Source organism: Theropithecus gelada, chromosome 3, assembly GCF_003255815.1.
Source record: "Theropithecus gelada isolate Dixy chromosome 3, Tgel_1.0, whole genome shotgun sequence".
NCBI classification, from domain to species: domain Eukaryota; kingdom Metazoa; phylum Chordata; class Mammalia; order Primates; family Cercopithecidae; genus Theropithecus; species Theropithecus gelada.
Window position 1 is genome coordinate 174,261,227 of NC_037670.1, and position 17,663 is coordinate 174,278,889.

The 17,663-nt window shown below is 46.0% G+C and overlaps 1 protein-coding gene across 1 annotated transcript; it reads left to right on the forward strand.

The window, feature by feature from the left end:
• The first annotated feature begins 1,448 nt into the window (after positions 1–1,448).
• On the forward strand, positions 1,449–14,169 carry LOC112620740 (zinc finger protein 862-like). The gene is made up of 5 exons (XM_025379549.1): positions 1,449–1,709; positions 7,645–7,756; positions 9,159–9,263; positions 10,716–11,413; positions 13,161–14,169. Exons 1-5 carry the CDS (start codon positions 1,686–1,688, stop codon positions 13,377–13,379), a joined length of 1,158 nt encoding a protein of 385 aa, XP_025235334.1. The 5' UTR covers positions 1,449–1,685; the 3' UTR covers positions 13,380–14,169.
• The last annotated feature ends 3,494 nt before the right edge of the window (positions 14,170–17,663 follow it).

Below are 17,663 nucleotides of genomic sequence, written 5' to 3' on the forward strand. Positions count from 1 at the left end.
CTTCTTTTTCAGTAATGCAGACTCCCCTACACTCCTCGAACAGAGTTTAGGTCTATTGTACCTTGGCCAGGAGAGCAGAGTTGGATAATGGAAAATGCTTACTTGAAGTCTGTGTAACATGGCGAAACTCTGTCTCTACTAAAAATACAAAAAACTTAGTTGGCCATTGTCTTAATCTGTGTGTGCTGCTATAACAAAATCTCTGAAACTAGGTAATTTATAAATTATGGATACTTATTTCTTATGGTTCTGGAGGCTGGGAAATCCAAGATCAAAGCACCAGTAGTGTAGTGTCTGTGTCTGGTGAGAGCCTGGTCTCTGCTTCCAGGAGGGCACCTTGTTGCTGTGTCCTTACATGGCAAAAGGCAGAGGGGCACAAGGGCAAAGGGCCTAGCTAGTTCCCCCAGCATGCATGTGGTCACTAACACCTTCATGAAGGCACATCCCTGCCCTGGCCCCCTAAAAGTCTTTTTTTTTTTTTTTTTTTTTTTGAGACATGGTCTTGCTCTGTCACCCAGGCTGGAGTGCAGAAGCGCCATCCTGGCTCACTGCAGCCTCGGCCATCCAGGCTCAAGTGATACTTCCACCTCACAAGATTATTTTATTTTATTTTTATAGAGATGGGATCTCTCACTATGTTGCACAGGCTGGTCTCAAACTACTGGGCTCAAGTGATCCTCCTGTCTCAGCCTCCCAAAGAGTTGGGATTAGAGGTGTAAGCCACCACACTCAGACAAAACTTCTTACAAGGACACTAATCCCACCATAAGGGCCTTACCCTCACGACTTCATATAAACTTCCCAAACGCCCTATCTCCTGGGAGAGGAACACCAGTCAGTCCATTGCACCTCCCTTATCTGGCAGACCCCCACCTCTTGCTTTAATTCTGCTCAGGCATCACTTCCTCAGGAAATCCTTAACTAAGCACCTCATATCCCCCACCGCTTCACTCTAAGGTGACAAGGCGGGCTTTAATTCATGTTTTGTGCTTACCTCTTTCATGGCACTTGTCTCTGTTTTGTAATTATCTGTTTCCGGTCTGATTCCCTAATAGGTCGTGAGTCCCTTGAAGGCAAGGCCTTTGTCTCATTCAACTGTGTTCTCCCAAACCCTAGAACACGGCCTGACCCGTGGTAGGCAACCAATGATACTTTTTGAGTGAATAGAACAAAAAGTATTGCCCTCCTTAATAAAAGAAAACCTAGAACCTTCAAGGTTGACATTGGCCTTCGCGTAGCCCAATCACAGCGCTTTGCCCTTGCTGCAAGGACTAAAGGACGCCACGCGGCCGTTGCCTAGTAACTATCGCCGGAGGGAGGCGGGGAGGGCCGCAAGCGCGCCGCCGGCGTCCAATCAGGGCGTGCATTCCGGGAGCCAATAGCAGCTTCGAGAGCCGCTCACCTAGAGCCGACTACACTTCCCGTCATGCCCCGCCGCCCGGGGCTGGGCAGTGGCCGTAAAGCTGTTCGCTCGGTACGATGCGAGTCCCAGCTCAGCGCCTATCCTGGGTCCACGGGCGCTACCGCCCCCCGACGTGAGAGAGCGAAGTTCTCGGGCCGCGCTCCCTCCCTGCCTGGGTGCCCTCCCTCTCCGGGAGCCTGGGTCCCCGGGGCGGTCGCGGCGGCTGCATCCTCAGGCCAGGCCGCGGGGGGAGGGGGCGGCACGGGCCTCCGAAAGCGGGGCCATGGAGCCCAGAGAGTCGGGGAAGGTAGGACTGGAAGGCCCGGGGGCCGCCCGCTCCCTCCCGAGGATCCCTGAGCCGGGCTCGGGCGAGGCGGGGCGGCTCGGGCGGAGGCCCCGCAGATGAGCCAGGCTTGCAGGGAAGGACTCGCCGACCCGTCCTCTGTTCCCGCACTTCGGCGGCTGACCCCGGGAGGGTGGCGGAGAGGAGCGGACGCGCCCGTTCGGTGTTCGCGCATCCTCCCGGAGCTGGCGAGTGGCCGCTGGGTCTATGCTGGGTTGGGTGACCCCCGAGTGTAGCGATGCGAAGGTGCTTCCTGTTTCGCCCACCACCTTCGGCATTTTGAAGAGGCCGGGCTAAGGCTTGGAGTCTGGATCGGACGCCAGTGGGAGCCGCAGGGTGGGACGCTTGAGGGCTTGGCCCTGCCTAGATCCTGCTTCCCAAGAAAGGGCTGAAAGGAGAGGGCATCTGGCATGCTTTTTGCCACTTCTGTTTCTAGGTTATGTACTTCATGGAATATCTGGGCATTGCTTAGAAACCTGTGTCATAAATTGGCATTGGGCAAGAGGCTTTGAGTTGGAAGAAAAGGTGGAAAGAAAGTGCTTGGGGGTGGAGTTCAGGGATTTGACGGGATTGCCAGGGCTTCCAGGCCGTGTCAGCAAAGACTAGTGTGGTTGTGGGCACATTAACTTGGAGACAGTGGCAGCCTCTTGGGACTAACATCTTTCTGGATGTTGTTTGCTGCCAGTTCTCGAGGATTGTTTCTTATTTGGCACAGAGGAGAATTCTCTCAACAAACGTTTTCCACTGTTTATTGAGTCCCTTAAAAAAATTGTCCATTTAATAAACATTTGTGATCTGTGATTTGAATTGAACGAGATGCTGGAAGTACGAGGATAAATAGGAAATGATCACCTTTCTCAAGGAGCTCCCCTGCAGTTTTCACTTCAATAACTTGGACACGCCTGGAAGGGTTGTCCCACACCAAAAGAGAGAAAAGGATAATGAGGTTCTTTTGATGCTGTAGTTTTTCCTGGGAAGACTAGGAAGGACTCTGAATTTCAAAAGAGGTGATTTCTCGCATGAGCATCTCTTCCATCCTCCCTTCCCTCCACAAGCTGCAGTGATGCATTTTCCAGACACGGCACCTACAGAGTACAGGGTCCAAGACAATAAAGCTCAACAAAACCCAAGAAAAGCTGGAGCTTATGGGCCTTACCCTTTAGAAATATCCCCGGATTGATTTAGATTGAACCTGAATTTGAATAAAGAGGGGCAAAATGTAGGGGGAAGAAGGATTATAAAATATTAGGATTGATATTGGAATCAGTGATTTGAGGTTGATTTCCAAGCTATTCTGTTTAGTGGTAGGCTTTCTTAGCCTTTAATGGGAGAAGAGAGAAATACGGTCATGCGCTGTAGAGCAAGGTTTCCATCAACACGGCTGTCACGTACATTCCCTGTGACTACAGTGGGGCTGAGAAATTCCTATCACCTGGTGACATCTTCATGATCCCGACCCTGTGTAGGCTTAGGCTAATGTGTGTGTTTGTGTCTTAGTTTTTAACAAAACTTAAAAAGTAAAAAAAAAAAAAAAAATTTTAAAATAGAAAACCTCATGGAATATAAAGAAAAATACCTTTTGTTGACGGAATGGTTTGCTAGAAAATAAATAAAAATACAAAGATATTTAAAGAGAAATATTGTACAGATGTACAATGTGTGTTAAGCTAAGTGTTATTACAAGAGTCGAAAGTTTAAAAAATTAAGTTTATAAAACAATTAAAATAAGCTAGGGTTCATTTATTGAAGAAAGAAAAATTTTTAATAAATTTGGTGTAGCCTTAGTGTGCAGTGTTTATAAAGTCTACAGAAGTGTTCAGTCATATCCTAGGCCTTCACATTCACTCACTCACTCACCCACCCACCCACCCAGAGCAACTTCCAGTTCTGCAAGCTCCATTCATGGTAAGTGCCCAATACAGATGTACCCTTTTTTTTTTGTCTTTTCTACCGTATTTTTACCTTTTCTATGTATAGATACGCAAATACGTACTAGGTGTTACAGTTGCCTACAGTTTTCAGTACAGTAACATACTGTGCAGGATTGTAGCCTAAGGGCAAAAGGGTATACCATATAGCCTAGATGTGTAGTAGGCTGTACCATGTAGGTTTGTGTAAGTACACTCTGTGATGTTCCACAATGACAGAATTGCCTAAGGACACATTTCCCAGAACTTATCCCCGTTGTTAAGCAATGCATGATTGTACAAACATTTTGGAAGGTAGAGGAGAAACCTGATTCCTTTTCTGGTCCAACCACTAAGTGAAACCTCAGAGACTGGAAATTTCACCCTTGATTCTAATCTTTATTTTAAGGTATCTCAGAAAGATGCTCGCCCTTCCCAAATACAGTTGTTTTCTAATATGGGAAATGAGAACTTCATACAAGAGTGAAATAAAGTAATTACAAAACCAACTGGCAGTGTAAGATGTATTGCAAATGAATGACAAGGAATAGCGGTGCTGTTCTACAGCTCCACTCTGAACAGCATTTTTATGGCTCGGAACTGGGAGACTACCTTGTGAGATAGTGATTTGGTCTATTACTAGACTCTTGGGTGCTGTTTTGTGGTCTTTATTAACTAAAAGCCATCTGAGGCCATTGGATTGATATCCCACATTGAGTGTAGGACATCTTGCCTGTCACTGGCAGAATAATGGATACGGGTCAGACTTTTCCCCACCATGCTCTATCCCATGATCCTGTTTTATTTTCTTCCCAACCCTTATCACTCAACAAAATTCTCATGTTTATTTATTTATTTACATATTTGTTGACTGTTACATCCCCGGCTAGAACAGTGGAGCAGCTCCTGGCATTTAGTAGGGTCTCATTCAATAGGAATGCTTATAAAATAGCATCACTACAGGAGCCCTTTTGCTGCAAGGTGTGGGTGCTCTGAAGAACACTGCAGCCCGCCCCCTCATGTGCCTCCTGGGAGACTGTGCTGTTGATGCCCCCAAAGAGAAGTCTATATGTGTACTTGTTTCTGTATGTATTTGTTGCCTCAATGTTTCTGTTTCCTGGCCCTCTCTTATCTTTCCTGTACAAGTGACTGATACTCCTTTCTCATTTTTTTCTCAACATGGTTCTATTATTGCACCTGCATCTTAGTTGTCTGTCACCTCCTGATAGATTTTAATCTCATATCTTTGAATTACCATGCACCAAGCACATAGGAACACTTAAGTAATAAATGTGTGTTGAATGAAAAAAATGAATTAAGTGCCTATAAAATACTTTCCATATAACATGGTTGTGGGGAGAAGGGTGGTGTTGATGAAGGAAGTTTTAAAATCAACCAAGCAGCATAGATTTCTTTAACACTGGACTCTAGGGGAGATACAAAGCCTTCCTTGCTCAGGAGAAGGATGAATGCTTGGGCCAGGTGGTGAGGAAATCCTTCCTGAAAGAGAACGTGAATCGCAACTTTATGGGTGGGTGGATTCTAAGTCAGTGGGAGGAAGTGGGCAGTCAGGATCTAAAGATTGGGAGTGTAGAGAGAGGAAAGGTGCGAGATAAGCTGGGTGATTGCAGTGATATGAGTCTGGCTGGAGGAGACGTTCTGAGTTAGGCAATGCACAGAGCTGAAGTTAGAAAGTGGGTTAGATTCAGACTGAGGGGGCTTTGGTGCTAGACTGAGAATTCAGACAGCTTTACCCTGTAGAGAGTGGGAACCGCTAAAATAAAACATCGGGAGATATTCTTTGTATTACACATAGATGAGGAACTCCTCTTGTTCATGCAGATTTGTGTTTTCTTTACATTGCAGTCACCTAGAATCAGAAGGCTCTTGCTATAATATTGTTTAAGAGAGGTACCAGGTGTTAGTGTTATCACTCTTGCTGGGAAGACGCTATTGTCCAAATGGACAGTCCTAGCTATGCTCCTTCTCAGGTGGAGCTAACGTGATGGTTCCTTGGTCCTTATTATGCTCACCTGTGCATGCCCGGGAAGGATGGGCATGAAGAGGGACCCCGGCTGTCCTGAGTCACAAGTATTTTAACCTGCCCCAATCTGGACAGGCTGCCCTTCAGTCCTGGGATACAGCAGTCATCCTGAATCTGCCTTCAGCCTAATCTTGGGGATATCTTCAATGCTTCCCCACATTGTCTGTCCCTAGGCTGTATCTCATGGAGATTCCTTTCCTGTGTGACCACTTTCTTTTAGTGGAGCCTGTCTTCCAGTCGGTTTTTGGAAATATTTCATTTTGCTTTGGAAGACACTCTACAGCAAATAGTTATTTAAATGTACACATTTGGCAGTACAATTCCATTTTTGTTTTTAAAACCGTTCATACATATTCATAGACTAAAGACTGGGAGGTTATATATAAAATGTTAACAGGTTCTCAGGAAAGAAGGGTAATGAAAAGTAATTCTTTTTCAATAAAGGGAATGTGTGTGATCTTAATACATTTTTTTCTGCTTATTTCTATTGTCCAAATTTTTTGCAGTCACCATAAGAAAAATCTATTATGATAGTGACCAGTAAGAATGATCTATGTCATTTTCCTCAAGAAATGTCTACTGTCGAGGTTAAAATCGATATTTCACCTATTTTTAAATGGCATGCTGCTATTCCCAATGTTATTTTTCTTTGGACTGAGAAATTTGTTTTTTGTTGATAATTTGATTGATTTACTTCTTTTTAAAATTTCTTTAGGTAATGTTTTCATGGCACAAAACTTAAAATGATAAAACATTTCTACTTTTTCTGTTGATTTCTTTTATAACATTTTGTTGTGTGGCTGCAGTACCTTACCTCTTTGATGACTGGATGATAGGTTTTTTTTTTTTTTTAAGTTTTTTTCTCCATGCCTCCCTTACATTTTCTTAGCAATCCCCCCGCCACCCCAACACCTCCCATCTGTTTTGGTCTCTACAGTCCCTGTTAGATCCTTTCCCCAAGTGTCTGGTAGTCCAGTCTGCTGACATTTAGCAGTGGAAGACCAAAACTCTAATAACTCTGTGCTTGTGAGAGGGAGGACGGGCTTATCAGCTGGAGCCTCATGTAAAGAACCTGGGGAGGCATTTGTTGGGGCACAGCCCTCCCCTAGTTCTCATTCCATTGGGCTGCCTGCCTGCCCTCCTGTGCTAGAGGTTTCCCGTGCTGGAAGATACCAAGCTTTTGAGGATGCAGAGTGTACCTTGGGTGGTTCTCCGCTTTGCCTGCTGCCAGGCGAGGATTTGATTTTCTTGGATCTGCTGAGTGACTGCTTTTTCATCTGCTTCTCGGTTTCCAAGAGCATATTGCGGTCGTCTCCTTGTTGTGCCCCCTGTTATAGTGGGGGTTTTGTTTGGGGGATGGGCTTTTAAATTAACAGGGAATAAACCAAATTAAATGGGCTTGTTTAATCTGCCGTCTTAATCTGGAACTCCTCCAAGCACTTTCTGAACTCCCTGCCCCACAGAGCCCCTTTACAAGCCACACGGGATGTAGATCTCAGCCCCAAAGCATTGCCTGTTTTCATCATTCACAGACATAGTTCTAAATGACTTTCAGCTATTTCTAGAAATCGGACACATCTTCCTAAGTGAAGGTTTACCATGTTTAAGGTTCCATGAAAGAATGTGCCCTAAGTTGTTGCCCAGCCCCTGGCTGAGAAGGAACGGGCCTGTGGGAGGCGGGTGAAGAGCACGCAGGGAGGGGACGGAGAAGCTCCTAAGCCCGCTCCTTCATGGGTCAGTTTCGTTTCAGCGCATGGCACTTCCCGGAAGAAACGAGTCTCGTTCTCACTATGATCTGTACCCAGGTGGGGAGATATGGGGTGTGGGCCTTGCATGTAAATTGACAACACCCCTTCCCATGCAGGGTACCCTCAGGTGGTCAGGAACACTTTTGGAAGATAAATCTAAGGAAGAGGGTGGTACTTAGCAGCTGTCATTTTCCTTTCAGGCTCCTGTGACGTTTGATGACATCACTGTGTACTTACTCCAGGAGGAATGGGTGCTGCTGAGCCAGCAACAGAAGGAGCTCTGTGGTTCCGACAAGCTGGTGGCACCACTGGGTATGGGTGCCCATCCACATCCCTGCCACCATCAATCTAGATCAGCATTCCCAACCTCATCTGCGTCAGGAACACTGGAGAGAGTTTTCTGGAATCCAAGCATTTGTCTAGGCATCTTTACACTACCTATCTGCTCGATCCCGTATCTACTTTAATTGCATGCAAATTCACACATCACCGTTTCTCTTCTCCCCATAAAATGGTCAAGAGAAGTGGGGCAATCTGGCAGGCCTGGGCTAGACTCCTGGGTCTGTCTCCTGGTGCCTCAGAATGCCCCAAGGGGCCAGGAGGGAAACTCGGAAGCTAGGCCTGTGGATCTGTGGAGCCCATAGGGCGCTGGAGGTAGGAAGCAGTGGTGGCAAGAGCATCACATTTGCAATGTGGAAATCTGATCTCAATCCCAGCTCTCCACTGGATACTTGAGTGCCTTTGGCCTTTTTAAGCCTGAATTTCTATCTTAGGGTTATTGTAGAGATTTAGTGAGATAAAACAGTTTAAGAGTTTGCACAAGTGTATTTTTCATCTCGTCTATTTTTTGAATGCTCTTTCCTTTGATTCTTTGGGTAGACTTTCTGTGCCAAGGACAGAGTTGGTTGGTTGTATTTCAACATGTGTGTACAGATATGCACTGTTGACTGATTGCAAGTTGATGACTGTCTACCATGCTTTTCTTATTTCGTCTTGGCTGCTGTGTAAGGCATAGTAGAAGCCACAATCTCAGCATTTTGTGGGTGGAAGGACTGCAGCTGGGTTGAGTCTTCCTGTGCCAGCTAAAAGAGTTTGAAAACCACTGATTCTTCCAAACCAGAAGTTGCAAAGTAGCAGCTCATGGGCCAGATACGGCTCACTGCTTGGAGTTTTGATTTGCTTTGTTTTTTGACTTTTGTTTCTTTTGTTTGGCTTCTTTAAATTGCCAATATATAGTTATTAGGAGTTTTCACATAAGAATATGGATTTCTGGCATCTCTTGACAAACAGGACGGTGTGGCAGGGCTGAGCCTGCATCCCGAGTGGCAGCCCTTCTGCAGCTGAGTAGCTACTGTTCCCTTACGTCTTGCAGGTTGCCACAGCCCCTGAACTTGGCCTGGTTTCCTCTGTTATATTACCAGGCTGGCCCCTCTCAGCATTTGGGTTTCTGACCCATAGTTTTTATACCTGTGTAGCCTCCTTTTGCCCTCATTCCTTTCTCCTAGTCTCCTATTCTGTTAAGGGCCTCACAGATACGAGTTTCTAAACCACTGAACCACTGTGCTGAACCACCAAGACTCCTACTTTCCCGCTTGGCCCCTTATTTCACCATGCCGAGAGATGTCGCAGACAGATGCTTCCTTCGTGTTGTGACCCAGAGCCAGTCTTCACAGTGCTTTTCTCTCTCTCTCTCTTTTTTTTTTTTTTTACTCAGGACCAACTGTTGCCAACCCTGAGCTGTTTTGTAAGTTCGGACCAGGGCCAGAGCCATGGCTTGGCAGCGTCCAGGGCCAGAGGAGCCACCTGGAGCATCACCAAGGTGAGTGTGGACCTGCACTCAGGGGCAGGTGCTTGGCTGGAGAGGGAGCAGGGGCAGCCCCAGGACTCCAGGCTCATCCTCTGCCCTCCCTGTTCTCCACCAGCTGACGCTGCTGTTCTCCTCCCAGGTGTCATCTGATTAATATCTAAATATACACACTGCCCCTAATGTCCTTCTCCAACCTCTCATCTCCCATTGTCTTATTTCTACCCAGGAGAATATGTTTATTTATAATTATTATAAGTTCCATGAAGGCATGACTTTGTCTTATTTACTACCATTTCCTAGTGCTTAGAACAATACTTGGCACCCAGCTGTTGCACAATAGATAATCGCTGAATGAATGAATGAACAGCTGTCTGTTAAGTCCTAGGGATTTATCTTTTCTTCCCTCTTTCGATAAGACCCTCCTGTTCAAGGGTTGGCTTAGCCAGGCCAGATGACATCTTGTCATTATGTAAAATAACCGAGTTAACCCAACTCCTACTGTGGGAGAAGAGGGAGGTGGGGAGCAAGATCCTATGTGAATCAGATCACAGAAGTTTGTTTTCCCTTGTGATTTCTCTCAGACCACAAGGAGCTCTAGACACCTTTGTGACTCTGGAAAGTATCATAGAGACAGATTTGTTTTGTTTCATTTCTCCTTGCTTGGCTCTTATTTTGAGCCTTCTGACTCTTTATTAACAGCTTCATGCCCTTACAGTTTTGTAGACCAGTCTGTTGGCCTGGCACAAAAAATGTTGAGTCCTCAGCCACTGGGCATTGGAACTGATGTTGGTACATAAGAAATGGTTCCACAGGAGTTAGAGTCGTTTGAGTTGCATTTCATCTCCGTGAATAAAGAAACTTCTAGTTCAGCTTGAAGAAAAAAGATGTGAGGTCATGAGAGTCCTCATCTGTTTGAAGGTTTGTGTTATAAGAGAGGAATTAGACTTGAGTTTCTCTTGAGGACTGGGTCAGCATCCAGTATTTTGAGGTAAAAGTATCCGAAGATAGATTATAGCTTAAGGAAAACTACCTGGGGACGAAAACTGCCTGCCCAGGAGATAGGCAGCTGTCTTCCCCTGGAGTTGCGGTGTGTGGCTTTAGTGATCTTTTTTAAATCCTATGTTCTATTATGTTAGTGTTCTTATCCATAAATAAATTTTGACTCCTGAAGATTGTACGTTTCATAGATCAGATTGCAAAGATCTCCTTTTGGCTGGTTGTATCTGTCCTTTAAATTCAAAAAACAAAAAGGACGGGGAGGGTTCCGTAAAGCCCATCCCTTTGGCTTTCTTCTGGATTAGGTGAGGGAAGGGCCTGCAGACTTGGCCAGGACTAGAAGAAAATTCAGGTGTGTGTGTTTGCTTTCCGCTTTTCATATTTGAGGTTCTTCAGAGCTACTGTGAGTTGCAGTGGCTCTAACTACAGGATTTTAAAGCAAATGCCTTCCGTCCCTGTTCTCTAAAGGAAAAAAACAGATGGGCTACATGGAAGACATGGGCGTGCAAGGCCCCACCAGGGAGAGTGGACAGTCCCTGCCGCCTAAGAAGAAAGCCCGCCTTTCCCACCTCAGTACGTGCAGTGGACACATCGAGGGAGACTGGGCAGGAAGAAACAGGAAACTCCTGAAGCCCCGGTCCATCCAGAAGTCATGGTTTGTGCAGTTTCCGTGGCTGATCATGAATGAGGAGCAGACGGCTCTGTTCTGCTCTGCTTGCCGAGAATACCCCTCCATCAGGGACAAACGGTCAAGACTAATAGAAGGTTATACAGGACCATTCAAGGTGGAGACTCTCAAATACCACGCCAAGAGCAAGGCCCACATGTTCTGTGTCGATGCCTTGGCAGCAAGGGACCCCATCTGGGCAGCCCGGTTCCGGAGCATCAGAGACCCATCTGGAGATGTCCTGGCCAGCCCGGAGCCACTCTTCACGGCAGATTACCCCATATTCTACCCCCGAGGGCCTCTGGGAGGCTTTGATAGCATGGCTGAGCTCCTGCCAAGCTCAAGAGCTGAACTAGAGGACCCTGGGGGGAATGGAGCAATTCCTGCTATGTATCTGGACTGCATTTCAGATTTGAGGCAAAAAGAAGTCACTGATGGCATCCACAGCTCCTCAGACATTGATATTTTATGTAATGATGCAGTAGAATCCTGCATTCAGGTAATATGTTTATAATGATGGCTGTATCTTACAGAGAAGGATTCTATACTGAAAATAATGTATATCCAGGCTGATGATGGAAAAAAGAATACTAGCAATAACCCACTGCTGACATCATAATGTTAGCATATACTAACATGCTTATCATGGACTAGGCATTGTTTTAGATGCGTCACATGTATTATCTCATTTAATTTGGACAACAGCCCTATTATTATCTCCTTTTTGCAAATAACAAAACGTAATTAGTGAGACAGAACATTTCTACTTCCGGTATAAAGGAAACAATAATCTTTATTCAGAATCCAAAATAAACACCGATCTCAAGAAATAATCTACAACCACAGAACAATCACAGAGCCCTTAAATAGTTGATATTTAAATTTGTTTTGTTTAAGAGACAGGGTGTCGCTCTGTCACCCAGGCTGGACTGTGGTGTGATCATAGCTCACTGCAGCCTTTACTTCCAAGGCTCAAGCAATGCTTCCCACTCAGCCTCCCAAGTAGCTGGGACCACAGGTGTGTGTCTGCACACCTGGATAATTTTTTATTTTTTGTAGAGATGGGAATCTCGCTATACTGCCCAGGCTGGTCTTGAACTCCTGGGCTCAACCAGTCCTCCCCCCTCAGCCTCCCCAAATGCTAGGATTACAGATATGATCTACCACACCTGTCTAGTATTTTTTACAGTTTAACTTTAACTTTGGAGTCATGTTGCACTTTTAAACATTGCAGTTTTTCACACATGTTGTTTGACGTAATGTTTCTGATGTTGCTGTGAGGCCAGTAGAGCAAGTGCTATTAAACTCATCTTGTTGGAAGAAAACAGACTTTGGAGCAAGTGACATGTCCGGGGTTCTAGAACTCTTATAGTCAGTGCCAGAATCTGCCCAGAGTCCTGAGCTGCCAGTCCATGCTTTCCTTCCACTCCCCACAGCACTGCTGGGCACTAAGTACTCTAGCGCCCACCTTAGGTTTCCTTTGTAGTTAGCAAATGCTTTGGAAAGTTGTCCTGTAAGGAAACTGTGTTCATTGGAAGCTTCCCCATTTCTCACCTATTGCATAGAAGTAGAATTTTACAACAAATCATTTTTAACTCCCCTCCAGGAGTCTGGCGAGAATAACTCGGAGATTCCTCCTAGAGCTGGCATCATAAGGAATCCAGTTCAACTGCGTAAACTCTCATTTTTCCAAAATCCAGAAAAACAGCATAGCTCATTTCTTTTCCTATTCCTGACCTTTTTTAGTGTTAGAAGCTAATAAACAGATCTAACCTTTTATCATCTGAATTCCTTGAGCAGTGAGGCATGTGTAAACCAGTTACTGGTCGTAAGCATCTTTAACTATTTTGACCACCTCTTCGTTCCCATCCCATTGGGAAATCTTAGCAGGTGCTCTTAGAGGCACATGGTCACCTTTTAGTTGTAGGTGACCAGGAGGCGGCTCTCAGGACTCTGAGGACAGCATGCAGTGAGAGGCTCTGCCCAGCTGCCTCTTCTTTCCATACGCTTTCATTTCCGCCCAGGAGATCCTAGGGTCTAACCGAGTCTCACTTGGTTTTAACTTACTAATTATGGCCTCCTGAATTTGATTCTTTGACTTTCAATGGATAAATTCATTCCTCTGAGTGCATCTGGGCCTCTTGGTGAGCTTCCCAGGAGAAATAGGGCTTCCAAAGGCCCCAGAAGTGTTGCGCGGGCATCTGGCTTGGCAGGCGGTGCTGAGTGGCCGCTGCTGTTTGTTCCAGGACCCTTCTGCAGAGGGGTTGTCGGAGGAGGTTCCTGTGGTGTTTGAGGAGCTGCCGGTGGTGTTCGAGGATGTGGCAGTGTATTTCACCCGGGAGGAGTGGGGCATGCTAGACAAGCGGCAGAAGGAGTTGTACAGAGACGTGATGCGGATGAACTACGAGCTGCTGGCATCCTTAGGTAAAGACGCACCGAGCCTCTTATTCGCCACCCTCATTTGACTTGGGAAGCCCACAAGGGGAGCTGAGGCTTGTGGTTATCTTCGCATTCCTGCCCCCTCCCCGTGCGTAGGCAGAGACCATTCCTGGCTTTTGCACCTCAGAACTCCCCTGCTTGGTGTAACCGTGCTTTATCACCTTCTCATCCACCCATCTGTCCGTCCATTCATCCCCCACCAGACATTTTGGAGTACCTACTATGTGCCAGAGGAACACAGCTGATCCGTGGTCTCTGCTTTCAAGGGCCTAGCACATTTGTGGGAGAGAGAGACATTTTAATAAGAAACTATAAAATAATACAGTCTCCCATAAAAGAGCTTCCAGAAGAGTACCGGGGGCTACTGAAGAAGAGGGATCTGATTTCCTGGGCATTGGTGGGAGGGATCAGGAAGCCTTTATAGAGTAGGAAATGTTTTAATTGAGTTCAAAACCAGGTGGACCAGGAGGAAGGGCATTGAACCATGATGGAGGGGACGACCTGGCAGAGCCACCCCTATCTGTGTAGCCCAGGGCTGAGGCTCCTGCATCCTGGCCAGGTGCCGGCAAGGGCTGGCAGCCTTCAGCATGGGAGTCATGGGGTTTGGACCTTGGCAGATTAGGAAGACGGCAGTGCTTATTACTCCTCGGGATGGTGCTCTCCTCTCCTGCATCTGCTGTTTTATCCTCTTTGCCTCTTTCTGGCAGTTAGCAAGGTTAACTTCCATCAAGATGGAAAGACAACTTTTTTTGTTGGAGACAGTCTCCCTGTGTTGCCCAAGCTGGAGTGCAGTGGCGCGATCTTGGTTCACTGCAACCTCTGCCTCCCAGGTTTAAGAAATTCTCTTGCCTCAGCCTCCTGAGTAGCTGGGACTACAAGTGTGTGCCACCATGCCTGGCTAATTTTTGTATTTTTAGTAGAGACGGGGTTTCACCATGTTGGCCAGGCTGGTCTCAAACTCCAGACCTCAGGCGATCCACCCGCCTTGGCCTCCCAAAGTGCTAGGATTACAGGTATGAGCCAGCACACCTGGCCAACTCTTCATCTTCTACATCTTTTATGTATTTCTTTACTAACATACATGGTAACAGAAACCTTATGGAACAGGCTATTGTACATAAGTAAGGAGTTCCAGCAGCAACCTGTGTTGTGACTTCTGCAGAACAGGAAGTAAGAAGTCTGTGACTTGATTGATGTCATAGTCCCTTGTGTATACTGCACTTTTGGGTGCAGCTAAGATCTGGATTAATTTCTAAACATCCTTGACTTATATACATCTTTTTGTCATTGTTCATAATTTTTAAATGGCTCCTCAAACATTCAGAAGTGACTTAAATTATTTATTTTGTGGTGACAGAGGTTTTGTCATCATGCCCTAGGTTAGGAGTATCTCTTCAAAGAGCATCACTGCCTCTGCTGTGCTGAAGAGCAGTGAGAGTGAGGGCGAAATTCACACCTGTTTTAAAAATGCACACCCTCTACAAAAAGTTGGGTTTTCCTTTAGAGTAATTGGCACTAGCGACTCAGTTTCGCTGTGAAGCCCCCCAGCGATTGTGAAAGTACCCAGCAATGGTGTTGCCGGCCCAGGGCAGCTTCTTCGGCAGTGCAGGGAGGGCTGGCCAGGATTGTTTAGCCTGTGCCTGTTCCCTCACATTTTGTGTCTTGATAGAGCATGATCTAAACATTTTATCATTTTCTTTTTCATTTACATAAATTAGGCAGTAGGGAAATCTTAGCTAACTAAGGTCTTTAAGTTTTATTTGGATGAACAAAAAATGTAATCAGAGGGAAGGGAACTCATTTTCCTTGAGGGTCAGAGGCAGGAATCAGAAAGGCTTTCTAGGGGCTGGGCCTGGCCTCTCCAGTTGTCCATGAAATTGAGACAGGTGTGGGAGTCTAGAAACGGAGTTGCATGTGTGTGATTCCTTTCAGTTACTTTAACTGGATTTCTGGTTATCCTTTATCCCCCAATTTAAACAGTTCTTCATGTTTGAGATATAAAAGCATCTTAAGGAGCCTGGAGACTATGGGCAGGGCCTGGCATAAGCTATTTGTATATTTAAAAGTGATATATAGTAGTATTAAATTGGGATATAAGGTAGTGTTAAAACATAGTGGAGATTCTGTAATTGTTATTATTATTTTTACTTTGGCTCTTTTTTTAATTTCCCACACTTTAGCCTCCATAACAAATGCTTTAAGAGTTGAAAACCAAATATTCTTTTGCATTATCTTTTAAATATTTTTTGTAAATAGAACACAAAACTTCTTCTTGGGGTAAACTCAACTTTGTTTTGTGTATGTGTGTGTGTGTGTGTGAGAGAGAGAGAGAGAGAGAGAGAGAGACAGGCTCTCACTCTGTCACCCAGACTGGAGTGCAGTGGTGCCATCATAGTTCACTGTAACCTTGAACTCCTGGGCTCAAGCAATCCTCCTGCCTTAGCCTCCCAAGTAGCTGGGACTACAGGCGCATGCCACAACACCTAGCTAATTTTTAATTTTTTTTGTAGAGTTGGGGTCTCACTTTGCTGCCCAGGCTGGTCTCAAACTCCTGGACTCAAGCAATCCTGCCGACTAAGCCTCCCAATGTGTTGGATTACAGTGTGAGCCACTGTACCTGGCTTGCCATATCTAATGAAGTCTGTTGCTTCTTCCCAAAAAGCAGCCAGAAATCTCAATTACGTCCCACTGTTAAGAAACTAGTATTTGTCATTAACAGAAATAGGCCAACATAGGGACTATGTGGGTAGCCCTTGCTTTTATTTGTAAAGGTGTCATCATATGCTGAGTGGCCAGTCACTCACTGCAGGCAGGCAGTTTCTTGTCCACAGGAGAAGTCGGTAACTACAGCCAGGCCTTGCTGAACTGGGGGAAGGCATTGTGTCACTCAGGGAAACCAACACTGAGTGGGAGGACCCTAAAGAAGATGAGCAAGGGAGTTCAAGTCCCCCAGCAGGTGGTGTCTGGGAAACCAGCTTCTCCACGGCAGGGCATGTGATGATGGCCTCCAAGTGGGGGCAGCCAGGAGCTAGAGAGAGAAGAACCAAGGTGAGGGGCTAGAGTGGCAGCATCTATTTACTGATTTGTTTGTTTGAAATAGGGTCTCTCTATATTGCCCAGTCAGGACTGAAACTCCTGGGCCCGGGTGATCCTCCTGCCTCAGCCTCCTGAGTATCTGCAGAATGGATTCATGGGATAGGGCCTGCTGGCCTTTGGTGAAGTTGGCCTGGAAGGATGAGGAGTCCTTTGTAGGCCAAACCATTGTTATGGACTGTTAGGGAATGTGGGTGTTTGTGGGTGTGTGCATGTACTCGCGACAGTTATGTGCCCTCGTTCTTTTTCTATTACTAAGTCATAGAAAAGGCTGAAAATTCCCCTCTGTTTCATTTGTTTGGAAGGGAACAAAAAGAGAGGTTTTGATAAGATGTAGGCTGCAGCTTCAGAGAGGTACCGTCAGGGTACGGTATTCCTGGGGCCAGGGTGGTGGTGCCAGCGGCAGTCAAAGGTGGACAGTCCTCAAAGGGAATATAAACGGAGGCAAACAGATTTGGGAACATTTGGTCCCTGTTTGTTTTGAATTTTTCTTGTTAAATATTTCTGCCGGGCGTGGTGGCTCACACCTGTAATCTCAGCACTTTGGGAGGCTGAGGCAGGTGGATCACCTGAGGTCAGGAGTTCAAGACCAGCCTGGCCAACATGGCAAGACCCTGTCTCTACTAAAAATACAAAAATTAGCCGGGCGTAGTAGTGCACGCCCGTAGTTCTAGCTACTCGGGAGGCTGAGGCAGGAGAATCGCTTGAACCCGGGAGGTGGAGGTTGCAATGAGCCAAGATCGTGCCACTGCACTCCAGCCTGGGCAACAGAGCCAGACTCCATCTCAAAAAAAAAAAAAAACAAAACGACAGTCCCCTGTCCCACCTTTCTCTTTTACGAAGTCCTCTTCCCCAGAATCTTGTAGCTGTTTCTTCCAGTAATTTGCCGCATTCTTTCTAAATAACGTATGTGGACATCATCTTAGAGGGGATGGACTCCAGCAGGACGCGCTCATAAAACAGTTGCATCCTCCCGCTCACCACTGAGCATGTCAGCTCTGGGGGCCTTTTCTTTCTCACCCTCTGGGTTCAATCTAGGCAGAGCCCAGAACTTTTTCTTGTCACACTCAAATAACATAAAATCTTCCTGGTCTAATTTCAATGAGTGCAATGCCTGGTACAAAACTCTTCAAAAGTGTCCTGATCAAAAAAAGACTGAGTAAGGCCAGCAAACTACCTCAATTAAAGGAGACTGAAGAGGGGTGACAACTTGAGTG